The sequence below is a fragment of the Copadichromis virginalis genome, linkage group LG12 (genome assembly GCF_057382275.1).
Source record: "Copadichromis virginalis isolate Kocher_CV1m ecotype Utaka linkage group LG12, C_Virginalis_male_GT1.1, whole genome shotgun sequence".
Taxonomy (NCBI): domain Eukaryota; kingdom Metazoa; phylum Chordata; class Actinopteri; order Cichliformes; family Cichlidae; genus Copadichromis; species Copadichromis virginalis.
Window position 1 is genome coordinate 2,795,082 of NC_140629.1, and position 16,317 is coordinate 2,811,398.

Here is a 16,317-nt window from a genome sequence, read left to right on the forward strand (position 1 = left end):
GTTGAAGAAACATCGTCATAGGCTTCACATTTCAACCTGAAAGCTGTGTCCTTGTTTTTTTATATTCTATGATTTATGATGAACAAATATTTAAAACGTCATATTGATCGTATAAAATTGAGGCAGATATATAAATCCCTAACATTTTTCAAAAACATTCTAGTTTACAATGCTGTCTTTGCACTATTTTGCATTAAATTTGGGATTTAAATAATCTGATCATCACATTATGTTTTCAATATTACAAACTTTTTTTTAGACACAAGCAGTGACGTGAATAACGGCGTTAAAAGTACTTTTATCAGTAACTAGTAATCTAATTACTATTCAGTCTTTACAACGCAGTTACCCTTACTAACAAGAAAATGCGGTGCGGACGCGTTACTATTTTTCAACACTCAGACAGTTGAAGCTGTCCTCAGGGCGAAACAATCGCAAAAGTGCTGCTGATTTGCTGAGGAAAAATAGCCACAATAAACCAATCACATGACCAATTTAAGATGCTATAGCAACAACCCAAGACAACCCTGAGTCTTCACTTTTGTGTTAAAAGTGTGTTGATAGGCCATGTAAAACTAGAGTCATGATAAATAAATATATATTTAATGTTTTTTCCTGAATACTATCGTTGTTTATGTTTACTGAGGGAAGAAACAGTAAAAACTTCACCTCTGCTTGTCAGCAAAAATTTAAAAAACAAAAAACAAAACCATCCTTTCCTATTGGTGTTCTGTAAATAGTTTGAAATAGTTATCAGGTCTTTAAGTTTGATGTCATTAACCGTTTCTGGGTCCCACAGTCAAACGATCACTGTGGCATCATTGAGAGTTACAAACTGTCTAAATTTATGAAATTTAACAGAGTTAGAAGTTAGCAGGAAGTTAGCTCGCTAGCTTCCACTTAAACATAATACACCATGTTCTGACTGAGAGATTTCGAAAAAATGAAAACAAACAGCTCTGCTATCATAACCTTAAGACCATACTCTATAACTAACATCACTGATTCTTGGTCTCAGTAACCAGCTGCTTTGCCTTTTTTCCTTTCATCAGACCATGCAGAGATACAGCTGCCCGCCTTTTCCACAGCATTAACTGTGTTGTAGAATTTTGCTATTTTATGTCCCTTAGCTTCAAGACCATCAACTACATCCTGCAGGGCAAAGAGGAGAGAGACTCAGATGGAACAAGAGAAGTAGAACTTATTAATTTATCATTTAAATACATTGAATAAATTACCTTTTCAAGCTTGGGTTCAGGTTTTACTTCACTTTTAGAGTCTACAAGAACAACCAGAGTATCAATTGCCTCCTTAAGACTCTTTCTAAACCAAAGGTGGTTCATGAGCGCCTTGGAGAGAAAAAATAAATCTATGAGGTGAGAATGTGATGATTACAGGATAAATTAGGTCGAAGAATCTTGTTGCTATGATGCAGCAAAGACGGGCATCAGTCCGTATCAATTTATTTTATTTAATATATAATGGCACCTTTGTGTGTGTACCATGCATACATACCGAGGCCACTGCCGGTGGAATCATTTCAGCACCAGACCCTCCAATCACCAGCGTCTTCGACGGAGACTTCAGCACAGAAGGGGCCATATTGGAGGGAGGCCGCTCCCCTGAGAAATACAACAAAGACCTTGAATAGCAGGACAAAACTACAGTCCAAAATGTCTCCATGAATCTCGGAATGATGAGATCAAGCTAAAGCCATTCTGTTATACCTGTGTGCAAAAAATGCACTGCACCCGAAATATTTCATAGTTCAGCAAAACTGATCAATCTAATAAACATGAACCTACACCATCCTCCCTATTCTGATATGTTAAAAAGTACTTAGCAGCAATTTTAAAGAACCAAACTAATAGGGTTACCAATTCCCAACAAAAAAAAGAAATAAAAATAATAAAAGGGAATCACCCTCCACCTCATGATGCTTAATAGTTACTATATACAATAATGGATTTCTATACATTTTTGCATCAGATGAAAACTTTGGTTGTAAGATTCAGATAATTTTTTTTAAACTAGACATTAGAATAAGAAAGAAAAGTATGTCTTTGTGCCCCCTCTCCCTGTTCATGCCCTACCTGGCCCTGTGGCAAAACTTTGCTCATCCAGACTGCTGATCGGTACTGCACGCTACATCCACTCTATCACGTGACGCATACTGCTCCGATGTGCTACAAGGTTATAAGCTGGGTTACGCTATGTCGCAATTTTTGTGAGGTGCTTTTGTGATATTCAATGGATTGGATTACATTTTTTATTTCTCTCCGATATCCGATTCAGTAATTTAGGTCAGTATCGGACCGATACGTAATATCAGATCGGCCCATCTCTAAGGTTAACCCACTTCAATGGAGACAAAACCCAACAATAAGATGAGCCCCTATTTGGTGACAGTGGGAAGGAAAAACTCCCTTTTAACAGCAAGAAACCTCCAACAGCAACAGGCTCACAGAGGGGCAGTCATCTGCTGTGACCAGCTGAGGACAGATTTAGAGAGTTTATGTAATTTGTGTTTATAGAAGTTCACTCAGAGCTCAACTGTGCCTGTTCTTAAACATTCAAAACATTTCAGCAGGCTATGACATTAAATGAAAAATGCCATTTTAATTCAAATTTACCTGATGTGCTTTGGTTTGGCAGTTTTGTTGACCATTTTCATGATCAACAAAACATGATGCGCCACAATGAATTATGAAATGACATTTTCTCCGCAAATTTCCTCAGTGGTGCTTTTTTTGGTACTATTAGATTAAAAATTCATGGTGTGCAGTTTCCCCAGGTGTTGTTGTATTTTCTTTCAAATTTCTTATGTTGCGACACGCTAATATGTACAAACATGCATATTTATCAAGTATATGTTATATTAACCACGCTTAACACATTAGTTTAGAAGATGAATTAAAATTGCAAATTAGTACTATCAGAACTCAGAGGTCCAGAATATTTGTTATTAAATATTAAATTTAGAAGGAATCCTGCTGATCCCTTACCATGAAAGATGTTATCAGCTCTACCACAGAAGTCATTTAGGTGGTTGTTGAGGATGATTCCAGTGCTTGAAGAGAGGACATTGGACCCAAATCTGTAAAGAGTAAACATTAAATGAACTAGGTCTAAACCCTGTGACACTGTTGTGGAAAAGTCAGCTGGTTTCTAACAGTGAAACAGAATGATGCAGGTACGGACTCATCATTGATGCTGCTGGTGACAGACACAGCAGATCCATCTTCAGCCAGCACAGATACATGTGTGGTGCCGATGCTGTCCAGATATGAGTTTTTGCCGTAATACTGGGGATCGTGAGTCTTGTCGCTGCTGATCAAGCTCCGTATGTGGTTGGCAAAGCTATCCTCTGTCAAATTCTTTGCCATCTGTGTGAAATACAGAGCATCGGAATTACACAAAATTAACAATAATCATAATATGAATAATAATACATACTAAAATACTTTGAGACAAATATAAAAGTAATTTAGGTTTATCTGCTTTAAAAACATTTATTTATACTTATAGGTTTTAAAAGTTACATCACTGCTCAGAATTGTGCTGAAATAAAAATGCAGAGTTACTGGGAAAGGCTGAGACACAAAGCATTTTTTCAGAGTACTCTATGCAGTAAAATGCATAGAGTACTCGACCCGCTCCAGTTTGCATACAGAGCTAACAGATCAACTGAAGATGCCATTGCTACAACGCTCCACACCACCATCTCTCACCTGGAAGTGCAGGGCCGTTACGCCAGGCTGCTCTTTGTTGACTTTAGCTCTGCTTTCAATACGATACTCCCGGACAGACTAATAGATAAACTGCTGGAAATTGGACTTCCTTCCACCACCTGCCGCTGGATCAGAGACTTCCTCTCAGACCGTGTACAGAGAGTTAGAGTGGGGCCTCATCTTTCCTCAGCCCTCAGCCTCAACACCGGCTCTCCACAAGGCTGTGTACTGAGTCCCCTACTGTACACTCTGTACACACATGACTGTGTTAGTTCCCACCCAGACAACACAGTCATCAAGTTTGCAGATGATACCACTGTGGTGGGGCTCATCTCAGGGGGAGATGAGACTGCATACAGAGCTGAAGTTCAGAGGCTGTCAGATTGGTGTGCAGACAACAACCTGGACCTCAATACCACCAAAACAAAAGAACTGGTAGTTGACTTCAGAAGGAGGAAGTCCGAGCTGCAGCCTGTCAGCATCAACGGGGAGTGCGTGGAAAGGGTCTCCAGTTTCAAGTTTCTGGGTGTGCACATAGACACAGACCTCCAATGGAGCTCTAACACCTCTGCGGTCTTAAAGAAGGCCCAACAGCGTCTCCACTTTCTGAGAATCCTCAGAAAAATGGACCTGAAGAAGGAGCTGCTGACCGTCTTCTACCGCTGCTCCATTGAAAGTGTGCTGACATATTGCATCGGTGTGTGGTTCTCCAGCTGCACCACAGCACACTCCAGAGGGTCATCAACATGGCCCAAAAAATCATTGGACATCCTCTTCCCTCCCTGAAGGACCTGTACAGCACTCGCTGTCTCAAGAGGGCACGCAGCATCCTACGGGACTGCACACACCCAGGACACCGGGTGTTTAAGCTGCTGCCGTCTGGCAGGAGGTTCAGGCTGCTGAGGTCCCGAACAAATAGACTCAAGGACAGCTGTTACAACAGGGCAATAGCCCTGATCAATGTAAATAGCTGACCTGACTGGATACCTCCCTGGACTTTTTAGGGGGAGGTAACAATGTTTAAAACGATAACAATAATATTTATATTTATAACAAGGTGCAATAATAATTAATGTGCAATAATAACAGTGTGCAATACACATACACTTATTCTTCTTTTTTATACTAAGTTAATATACTGTGTTGTGTTGTTTGTTACGTTGTGATGTGTCATATCGTGTCGTGTTGTGTTATATGTAGTGCCGACGTAGGACAGTTTTTCCAATTTCATTGTACTACTGTACTATGTATGACTGTGCAATGACAATAAAGAGTTATCTTATCTTATCTTAAAATAATAAGTACATCCTCAGTGCTTCTATAAGAGCTTATAGAAGAGGGTAAGTACCGGTAGTGATATGCAAATGCCCTTGATAAACTGATCATTAACACAAAGTCACAATCTCACCGCAGCAAATTAACCCAAAGTCCGACTGTGCAATGCTCAGAGATATTACAAAAAACAAAACAAAAACAAAAAAACAACACTTCAGACCACAACTCATTATCAGTGTGCATAAACCGACTGTGGTGGGATGTGGTTTGTGGATGAGCTGCAGGCGGGGGTGGAGCAGTGGGTTCAGGCAGAGCAGAGGCTGATGTGGTATTGCTCCTTTTACCCATTTAGTCACTTAAATATAATCATACTATATGCAATAAAGCAGGTGCAAATCTGTAGGATTTTGAGATACTTACTTTATCTGAGCTGAAGTTTGGATCTCTGATATGTTTCTTTAATCCATTGGCAAATTTTAAAGCTTCAATATAACGGTGATAAAACAAAATCTTTTCATCAGTCGTCTTAGGTTCTGAATTCATTTTGTATCCTGAAAATATAAATAATTGTTATTTATTTCATTTAAAACATCATTTCTTAGTGTATCACATTTGTAAAGATTGTTTCATATAAGAAAATGATCCTTATTAAACACTCTACATGCTAGAAGCAACAATCAGGAACCTTTCATGATGTTGAGGATGAGGCTGAGTATGGCTCCCCCTGCAGGGGGCGGAGGGAAGTACATCCGGTACTCTTCCAAAGAAATATTCCAAGCATCAGTCACATTAGCTTCATACAATGCCAAGTCCTCCAGTGTGAGTTTTCCTCCTGAGCAAAACCAGTGAAACAAATGATTTTGTTGAGCAAAAATGAACACAATGCATTTCATAATCAAGACTTTGAATGGATCCAGACAGATCACAGTGTGGCCTTTGAGAGATGACAGATTTTTATAGAGCCAATTAATTTTCTAATTTGTAATTAGAACATTGTGCCTGGCAGACATAGAAAACGGTCAGAAAGAGAGCAGGATGAAACCCGTCTGATAATACCTGCATCCTGAATGTCACTGATTAAATTCTTTGCTATTGTTCCGTTGTAAAACACATCTGGTCCCTCGTTTGCGATCGTCTCCAAAGTGTCAGCCAGTTTCTCAAATTTCACAGTATCCCCGGTCTTAAGCAGGTTCCCATTTTTATCTAAATATAACTCCCTAAAAGACAAAGACAGTGAAATAAAGCTGAACCATTCATTGTTTGCTCTTTGTATTTTTGAAATCACATTGTGGGTGTTTTTCATACCGTATTGACGTATTATTAATGCGTGGGATGTGTTGACCTTGGTAGTAAGGAATAGGGAATCCTTCTCTGGCTAATTTGATGGTCGGCTGAAAGAGGTCGGCCCACGGCAACTTCCCATAAAGCCGGTGTGCCGCTTCATAACCTCGAATTTCCCCAGGAACCCCAATCCATCTGCTATCTGGTTAGACAGATAATGGATAGTCAGTGCTGGAAAGTCCCACATACATTTGCTCGTGTTTTAAGTAAACTGTAAGGTCCTGACCTTTAAATCTGAGATGATGTCTGTTATAATTTGGTGTAAATAACTAACATATAAACTAACTAACATACATATAAATAACATTTTGCATCCTACACTTACTTTTAGTTTATTTCACTATATTTACACTATTTCTGGCTCAAAGAAGCATTTAGCATATCTTATATTTACTTTTCTTACTGTTTATGCAGCCTGTGTGCAGGAGTGTAGCACAGAACTCTGGGCCCCATAAATAAATGGTGTCTGTAGCCCCCTTTTTTTTCTTGATTCATCTTTCTCACACATATTCTAATGTCTAATTTCTATTTTCTTAATTTTTTTTATGTCTGCCACAAGTGAACTGCTCCAACTACTCCCAGTTCTTATTGCTGTCCATCCCATACTCAAATGCTGTCAAAAGACGCTTCTTAACAGAGACTATGCTGATTCTACATATGGATCCACAGCTTCCCTTCAAAGTCAACACACTATAGACAATCAGGGAGTAATGAATGAAGGTCATTTGTACTCTGCTGACAGGAACATATGGGACAGGGACATGTGCATCCACAGCAGCCTGTGTCTCTGGCCCCACTTTAGCATCTCACAACATTTCCAGCTTCACCTCCACAGACAGATAATCTGCCAGGGAACGAGTGGAGATTAGCCAAATTAGAAACAATGACTGATAAAGATGGACTTGTGAGGAGAGTTAAGATTGGTCTTGGGGAGGAATTTACATTAATTGAAGACCAGAAAATGGGAAAGATGGGACAGCATTCTGGCAAGAAAGCTTTAATGTTAGCTTATCACCAGCTGTTGTACTTTAGCTGGTTTGTTGACTGCCTGGAGTTGGAAGCGCTGATTGTCCAGTCTGTTTACAGTAATTAAATAATAATGCTTATGCACTCCTTAGTGTGTTAGAGTCCTGACTTTTGTTCAGTAGATGAGGTTTGAGGTGAGGAGGAGGATGACATTTTAACGAGATACCTGTCATGCTGTCTCTTTCCTTCGCTTCTTTGATGACAAGAACCCTCTCAGGTGATAAAACAAAGGTATGATCCTTCATATCTTGAGTTTGTCTTGCAGACTAAAGTGCTGAATTAAAAAAAAAAAACCTCTACAGATAACTGACTACAGCTTTAACATTTTTGTGTTACATCTTGTGCATGATTTGGAGAAAGACCTGTTAAGACCTGTTTGGAGAAAGATCTAACTACTCCAATCTCTCTGGCTTTTTCTGAAACTAATTAGCATGTGTTTCATTGTGTTTATGTTCGATTACTCTGACAGATGTCATATAGGAAACTGACTCGCTGTCTTTAATAAATGCCAACGGCCAAACCCTCTGTAGTGGTTTGCTCTCTTTTTTATCATTTCTGTTTTGCTTTCTTGAGGAAAGAGGAATGACTCAGTGTGCATTAGCAGCCACCTGTACAGAATAAATTAACTGTGGCATAAAGGTGAGTCCAAGAGCAGATTAGACTAAAACATTATAAATATTAGCATTATGGCAGAAAAACAGCCCACCTTGTAGCCACTCCGTGGTCTGCTCTGTGGTTTTACGACACAACTTAAGCAGGTCAGAGTTCACATTTCTGGGGACAGTCTCTCTGGAGTTGATGATTTTCACTTTACCTTTGAAAAGATGACATATTATTATGTTATTCCCCAGCAGGGCTGAGCTAAGAGGAGCAAGGGTGTTTTGTTACCAGAGCTGTCCATCACAGTGAATATGACCCCGCCTCCGATCCCTGCGCACTGTGGGTTGATGATGGAGGTGCACAGCAGCGCAGCAATGGCAGCATCTACTGCAGAGCCGCCTTTCCGAAGAATGTCCCTGAAACAGTTCATTGTTATCACTTTAGTGTTATTGTTATCATGTGTGCACAATTAAATTTTAATCTTTATTAAAATTATAATGTCCCACAATTAAATTGCCATGACTGAATAACACGACGATGTGTTGTCTTCGTTGATGCATGTGCTAGGGACGCACAGTTCACTGAATTTTAATCTCAATCACGTCCCACAATCAAATTAACCTAATTAACCAACCTATTGCACGCAATGGCAGCGTCATCTTACCCTCCGACCATACATACATTACACAAAACATCAAATGGGAAAGACAGGTCAGAGAGGTATAACAATGGAAAATGCACCACATGAGGAAAGATAAGGAGAAAAAAAATAACTCCCCCCAGACTGAGCTCCAACAGGGAGATCAGTTTGAGAACAGAAAAAAACCACCTCTGCACAAAGATCATGAAACAACCCTTAATACGCCAAAGAAACACATGACAAGCAACAGGAGTGGGTAAAGGGTGAGAGACAGCCGAATTAGACAGTACATCCGAGCCTGCAGCCTGCAGCCTGTGCGCTGGTCTCCTTGATCCCCGTCAGCATCGGAAGGGAATAAGCATCGAAGGCGTTTGGAAAGGGAGGGGGGATGAGTGTGTGCATATCAGTGTATATGTATGTGTGTGCGTGTCCAGAGTTCAGCTGAGACAGTGTCCTTCGCCCTGCCAGGCTAAGTAAACAGTCTTCCAGCCAACCCAGGTGGCCTTGCATGGAATGGGAAAGAACAGACTCAACAGTCGTTATCAGGGTGTTGTTCAGCTCCAGCCTTGAGACCACTGCAGCTGGGGCCAAAGGGGTATCCGCGTGAAGTGATGGTGGTTTTTACTTTAGTGCGAACAGCTCACATGAATTTCAAAGCAGTTCTACAGTCCAACACTGGTCTCTCAATCTCCCGTTGGAGAGCCGCGAGCTTCACCATACTTGCGTTCTGTGATGTTGCCATTTCTTGTGCTCAAGGAGCCGATTCTGAGAACTCACGGCAGTGAGCCTCCCCGAGATGTCATCCAATTTGCGCCCAGAGATGTTATTCCGAGCTAGCCCTTCCGAGATGTATCCAGTGTGCAGTCAGAGATCTTATTCTGAGTATTCACAGCAGCCGTCAGCCTCTCCAAGATCTTATCCGTGCTGACTCAATGAGCCCATTTTGAGAAAATCACGCCTCTCCCATCGTTCCAATCCCAGCGGGCAGCCTTGTGGGGGTTTGAACAGCCCGTTCCGCTTTCTTAATCCTTCGATAAGTCAGGGCCAAGCCAGCTCCGATCAGCCAGAACCCTGTTACCATGGTTCCGAATAGGTAGATATCTTCAGCACTCAGGCTCACCCGAGCCCAAACATCTTGTTGAGAAAGGGGTGTTAATTGCATTTAGGGACCAGTTGATCAAATCCATAATTCCTCTTTTAGGTTTTAGAGAACAGACTGTGAGAGAGTGTTCCAGGGAAAAGTAATACACGAGACTAGACAAGGACATAAGAGGCTAAGCAGGGAAGCTAAGGGAGAGGAGGAGAGGAGAAAAGTGCGACCGCCTTCGTCAAGAGCAGAAAAAAAAGAAAGTGATGCAAGAATACTACACTGGCCAGCATATGACACAAAATTCACCCCCGCAAAAACTGATAGTAGGTTTAAATATTGGTGAAACTTTGGTATTACCGCATACTGAAAAATATCATCTCAATAAGGTGTCGATACCTTTCAACAAATGTCAGACAGTTACAACCTTCTTTAGATATCTCCAATTAAGACATAATTTTAATACAGATATTGTGTCCAAGGAGAAATAGCCATTAGTGCAAATATTTATAAATGCATGTAAAGGGAAACTGACAAAACAAATCTCTATGATCTACTCAATACTACAGACAGAAAGGAAACTGTCTACCACCTACATTAAACTCAGATGGGAGAAAGAGGCTGGAATAAATCCATCTGAAGAAGATTGGTCTAAAATATGTAAAACCACAGCCACTACTTCAAGCTCCGATCCATGGAGAGAGTTCACCTGGAAACAAAACTCTGAGGTTTTTTTAATCACCCCTAAGATTAAAGAACTCCATAAACTTCAGTAGGCCACTTCCATATTTTTGGAGAATGTCCTAAAATCGCCCCCTACTGGACAGAAGTGGTCTAAAGAACCAAGCAGATAACTGGGTTACATCTTGAGAGGAGTTTCAGTGTCTTTTACTTAGCCAACATCCCAATTGGACTGAAGAAACAAGACAGATACCTGCTACAGGTATTTCAGGTGGTCAGCCAAAAAGCTATAACACACAAGTGGTTGAAAAAGGAACCTCCAACTGTTTCGGACTGGACAGAAATACTACAAGAAATTCACGTTATGGAGCGACTAACCTTCTCCTTGAGACTGTCCTCAGAAAAATGTGAGCAATACTTGAAGAAATGGAAACATTTTCTTTCTGAGAAATTACTCTCTAGTCTTGTGGTATTCCTTTATATTATCTCTGGTAATAATATGTATCCAGGTTGTACATAATTTTCAACTTGTAACCTTGTGTATGTCAAACTTATACCTAAATGGCCTAATCTCCCTGATTTATTTATTTTTGTTTGGTTGGTCCTCCTTTTGTTGTTTATGTTCAAATGTTATTGTCTATAAAAATGGAAGAAAAAAAACACTCGATAAACAAAAAGTTGTTTTTTTTTAATTAACGTGATCATTTCCAGACAAACAGGTGGGTCTTAAATTGTATAAATCCTAAATCCACTTTTTCGGGTGTCTGTGAGGAGCCTAGCATCAGGACTGTGGACAAGCTGGAGACAGGGCAGAGAGGACTGACTGAGACCAGTGTAAAGTCAGTTGCAATCGTCCAAGTGGGAGGAAATAAGAGCATGAATTCCAATTTAACCATCTATCACAGAAAGAAGAGTCCTCATTTCAGTATTTAACCACCAAGTTAAATATGTCAAATATCACACACAAGATTTTTTCCATAGGGTTTGATGCTGGACAGATGAAGCTGACCACAAAGCTCTCTGATGGAACTAAGCACTTTGAGCGCTCAGTTTCAGTAGAAACGCAATTTAAACAGCAGTTTAAAAGTGAAAGGATTTAATCCTGTGTTAGGTTTTGGTAATTGCACTGAACCTGCACTGAATTTAGGTGAATAAGGAGGACCAACTTTATTTTGATCCAAAGACTTATACATTAGTGAGAAAGTTAAAATTTGTATGCAGAAAATGCAGAAAAGACAGTAGCATTGTGTTTGCAGATAAAAAAAAAGTGGAAGTAAATTATTACATACTGTTTCAAACAAAAAAACTGAGAAAAATATTAAAAGTTGTAGCAAAAAAAGCTTAAATAAGACTGAAGATTACAAGGTTTAAATTAACTGAATTGAACGCTACACGAGAAAAAGCTGAGTAATTAAAAAAAGAAATGACAGAATCAGAAAAATGGTGAATGTAAGCTGATATTCTTTAGGGGACTGGGAAGACTTGATACTAGAATTGTGACCTAAACAAGTTGATACCAAGGGTTATGCTAGTTAGCTGATATGCATTTACATGTAAATGTTTTCGTAATATAGTAAATGGCTTTTCTACTAGCAAAGGGCTTTATACAACTTGTTCATTCACCCAGGTTTTCAGTGCTACCTAACTACCATCCAAACCATTCACACTCCGATGGATGCATGGGAGAGCAACCTGGGGTTAGTATCTCGCCCAAGGATATTTGGCATGCAGACTGGGATCGAACCAACAACCGGTTAAGAGGTGACCCGCTCTACTACCTAAGCTACAGCCACCCCATATGCCACTAATCATTCGAATAAGATACACTCCAGATACATTCCAGTGTTTAACTGACTGAATATTATGCATTGTTCTTCACAATCTGCAGCAAAAAAATCTTTAAAAATTTCTTTTCATGTTGGCTTGAAATAAAATATCACTGTTGGTACTGCAGCTTACTGCAACACAAGTATGCGTTTAAATTAGGAGAGGCAAAGTGTGATATCCACATGTTGGACCAGCATGTCTACACGCTTTACCCTGATATTGTACTGATATTATTCCCTATATGCCTCTATGTTGTCAGTACAGACGATGTCAGTAACAATACTGATTTTTCAGTTGGGAACAAAACAGGTCTTAGATCCGGGTCTTTGAAGTTAATGATGGGATCTGATCACACACACACACACACACACACACACACACACACACACACACACACACACGTAAACAACAGTGGGTGCAATCAGCACTGGGTTCCTTGACACACTCACTTTTACCCTTCAAATAAAGGATAAAAGCTGGTAGACCAACTACTAGAGCACCTACAATTAGACAAACTGCACCTACAACTAATAGGGGGTGAACTTTGGGCGGGCAAGTACAAGTCGTTTTTGCGCTCTCAACATCCTCGTCCTTAACGTCCTCGTTGGGGGGACACATAGGAGTCGTATTTGCCCCCCCAACGTCCTCGTCCTCAGTGTCCTCGTTGAGGGGGGAAATGGGAGACATATTTCCTCCCTCAACGTGCTCGGTTGATTCAGGCATCGCTGCTTTCTTCTCTGCATAAACGTCGGTAATTCACTTCCTCTGACAGTTAACCGCCTGATTTCCCAGAACCACGTATTGCGCACATATATCCGCTGTGTGAGTACTGACAGGTACAACGTGGCAGAGAAGTGTGTTTGTGGTAAGCAGAGGTAGCTGCTACGACGTTTGATTGATTGATTGATTGATTGAATCTTTATTTTGAACATGTTGAAAAAGTACAAACACATAGAATTAAAAAGAGACAAACAAACAAAGCAAAACAAAAGGAAAACGAGCAACCACATCTACAAATAACTGTCATGTTCAAAAAGGAGCAGGAAGAAGCATAAGCTTATTTAATCCCACCCCTTATCTAGTAATCAATAGACTACAGAAATACCTCCTTGCAATTATATTATATGTTATGTGTGTTTGTGTTTTGTTTTATATATATATATATATATATATATATATATATATATATATATATATATATATATCTATATATATATATATATATAGATATATATAGATATAATCCATCAACACTACAATGAGCGGGTGGAGGGAGGTTTGGAGTCTTCTCTCACCCCCATTCTCTGCGACCTGCTGGAGCGGGGGGGGGGGGGCTAGGAGGAGGAGTTGGCCGTCCGACTGCGGTCTGGGGTGTGGGGCCTCCCTGCTGCTGCGGAGTCGGGGCGGTCTGCCTCCCCCCACCGCAGGGAAAAGGGTAATACCACCTGGGTCTGGGTGCAGTTCCCCCTCCAGGGGCAAGGGTACCTAGACCCGGTTTGTAGGGTACGCTTGGGGAGTGTGATCGTGTGTACAGCGTCTCTTTATGTCTGTCTCCACGTTGGTTGAGTGTGGAGTAAGTGCATATGAGAGCATGAGGGTGGGAATGGATGTTTGTATATGTGTGTGCCTGTATTTCTGTGTCTATATGTCAGGTTGGGTGTCAGGCGCCACCTCTCTGGGGACATCTCAGGCCCTCCAAGGTTTGGAGGCCTATCTCCCCCTACCACCACTCGGTCACTCAGGCACGGCTGGCTGCCGGCGGAGCTCACGGGCGCGTCACTGCAACTCCCCCTGGCTTCTGCTCCGCGGCTGCTGAGTGAGCCCTCATCTGGGACTCTCCTCAGCTCTTTCTGGGACAGTGGCGCGGCTGCCCCTCTGTTGGTCTTCCATGGTCTCTTGTGTTCTGGGGGCCTCTGGATGTCTGGAGTTTTGATCTCCTCCATACCTGCTTCATGCCCTGGAGGACGGGGCTGTGGCCCCCCCACACCCTCTAGCAGATCATTACATGAAGGAACCTTTTTAAAAAAAACAAGCGCATCCATGCTCACAGGTGTACACATGGGTGATCACACCCACAAACTACACCCTTTTTGGCTCCTACCTCAAAGCACACTGTGTTCTGTTGATCTTATGTGCTGCACAATAATGTTTAACATTTAGTATTTACTGTCATATTCCCATATATCATTGTGATGCTGTTTATTCTATTACTCTTGTTCTCTTCTGCTTGTTTTCTTTTTTCTTTCTCAGCAGGTGATCCAGGTGATCGATATATGCATTTTTTATTTCTTTTTTTTTTTCTGCTCATTCTGTTGGTTTTTGTTTTTTGCCCTTCTCCCCCGTCCCTCTTCTCAGCTGTTTCTCTTTCCCTCTTTCTTTCTCCCCTTCTTTCCCCCAGTCAAGTCTGTCCCGTATTCAGCAAGTGAAAATAAAATAAACAATAAAAGGTGAATCAAATGGACCATTACGGCAAGGCTGGGATGGTCAATTTGGTAAAGTAAATCCGTTGGGCATCTTTCTTTGCCTTTAGACAACAATTCTGATGGCAAAAGAGCCAAACGGGACAGGCAAAAAAAAAAGAAAAAAAGAAAAAAAGAAGTGGCTTTAGATCTGACTCTTACAGACAGGCATGCATGTCTCAGGGTGATTACACACTAACACATTGTGATTAATCACACACATTTGTATACATTTTATTAACAAGATTAAAAAAAAACACTATACAAAATGTGTTTTTGTGACAGGCCGCTAGTAACAAAGTGCTTAAAGATTTCAAATTGGTTCTTTCCCAAGTTTTCTGTTATGTGTACACATATTCCTTGAATTAGGTGCTTTTTAATTCTCCAATAATGGTCAGTGCAAAGTGTTTACACAAACAAACAAACAAACAAACAAACAAACAAACAAGTGTTTACACAAACAAACAAACAAAAAACATTACTCAGAAAATGGTCAGGTACAAGAACTGGATTAAAAAGGATTGGAAAAAACAGATAATGTCCAATGAAATACTTCAGCGTGTGGCTCATGACTTTTGCACGGTACTGTAAATGTTATTAATAATGAAAGATATAAAGATGTAGCTTTCCCATTTTTAAAAAATTCCCATACACATTATTCTTTTCTTCTAGTGAAGGTGCCTCCTCCTTCAGACCTTAGGATAACTAATTTCTCAGACAGTGACATCACGGTGCGCTGGGAAGCTGCAGATGATGATGATGTTTCTTACCTCATTAAGTGGATCTCCCTAAGTGGAGGCGACCTGAGGCAGGTGGGGAAGAACTATTGAGTTGTTGGAGTACATATTATGAAATAAAAAATACAATATCTCAATAAACTGTTGTCCTGTGTCTTAAGGAGTATCAGATATCACTGTCTGCACTCTATGGAGATGGAGCTCAGAGTGAAGCTGTGGCCGTACGCTATAGCACCTGTGAGTCACACATTTTAACTATATCAGCTGCTGGTGGGAGCAGGCTCTCATGGATCTTTCTGGATATTTGCAGCGGGGACATGCTGGGGTCATTTTGGAGCAGGTTAATTTGTGTGCGCCACGTGTCATAATCAGTTTTGTTGTTAGGTCTGGGAACCTTACCGGAGAAGGTACGGAGTCTAACCTGGGACTGGATGTGTTTGACATCTTGCCTTCGTATGATATGCTCTACCACGACCTTCTGAATGTCAGGTGGATTCAAATCACTTACTGAAAGGGACGCACAGGCTTAAGCAGACAAAGAAGGAAATCGGGTAAACCTGAGGACAAATCTAAGAGAACAGAAAAAGGAAAGGAAACTTAGCTTAGAACCATGCAGCGCTACAGGAGACGGCAGCACTGCAGAGGTGAGGACCGGCACCTGTTTGAAAGAGACAAATGCACACAAACACACACAACAACGAACGAGAAACAAACACAGAGAGAGGAAAAAGTGGTTATACAGAACTTGAGGACATTACCTACATGTAACTATCTAAATAATTATAAGTTTGTTGTGTTTTCTTTAACAATGTCAGAAGGAGAGAGGCACTGAGGCACATATGTTTTGGGCAAAAACATTTTTGAATATTAAAATACGAACATTTGTAGCAAACAATTGACAAATTAGCCAATG

At 40.7% G+C, this 16,317-nt stretch overlaps 1 protein-coding gene across 1 annotated transcript; it reads right to left on the reverse strand.

Moving 5' to 3' along the window:
- Nucleotides 1-898: 898 nt before the first annotated feature.
- On the reverse strand, nt 899-12,942 carry LOC146696268 (glutathione hydrolase 5 proenzyme-like). The gene is made up of 13 exons (XM_085474357.1): nt 12,619-12,942; nt 8,615-8,632; nt 8,262-8,411; nt 8,080-8,187; nt 6,312-6,489; nt 6,063-6,223; nt 5,692-5,838; nt 5,427-5,557; nt 3,202-3,386; nt 3,006-3,097; nt 1,516-1,622; nt 1,239-1,349; nt 899-1,152 (listed from the first exon to the last, which is right to left on the reverse strand). The coding sequence occupies exons 1-13, from the start codon at nt 12,929-12,931 to the stop codon at nt 1,015-1,017; spliced, it is 1,839 nt and encodes a 612-aa protein (XP_085330483.1). The 5' UTR covers nt 12,932-12,942; the 3' UTR covers nt 899-1,014.
- Between the last annotated feature and the right edge of the window lie 3,375 nt (nt 12,943-16,317).

Excerpts from the sequence above, each read along its gene's own strand:
- LOC146696268 (XM_085474357.1), bottom strand. The coding sequence starts at position 12,931 with ATGCCTGAATCAACCGAGCACGTTGAGGGAGGAAATATGTCTCCCATT. Across the intron at positions 6,490-8,079 it reads GACCACGGAGTGGCTACAAG|ATAGCAGATGGATTGGGGTT; the intron begins GTGGGCTGTTTT and ends CTGTCTAACCAG. Across the intron at positions 6,224-6,311 it reads ATTAATAATACGTCAATACG|GGAGTTATATTTAGATAAAA; the intron begins GTATGAAAAACA and ends TTTGTCTTTTAG.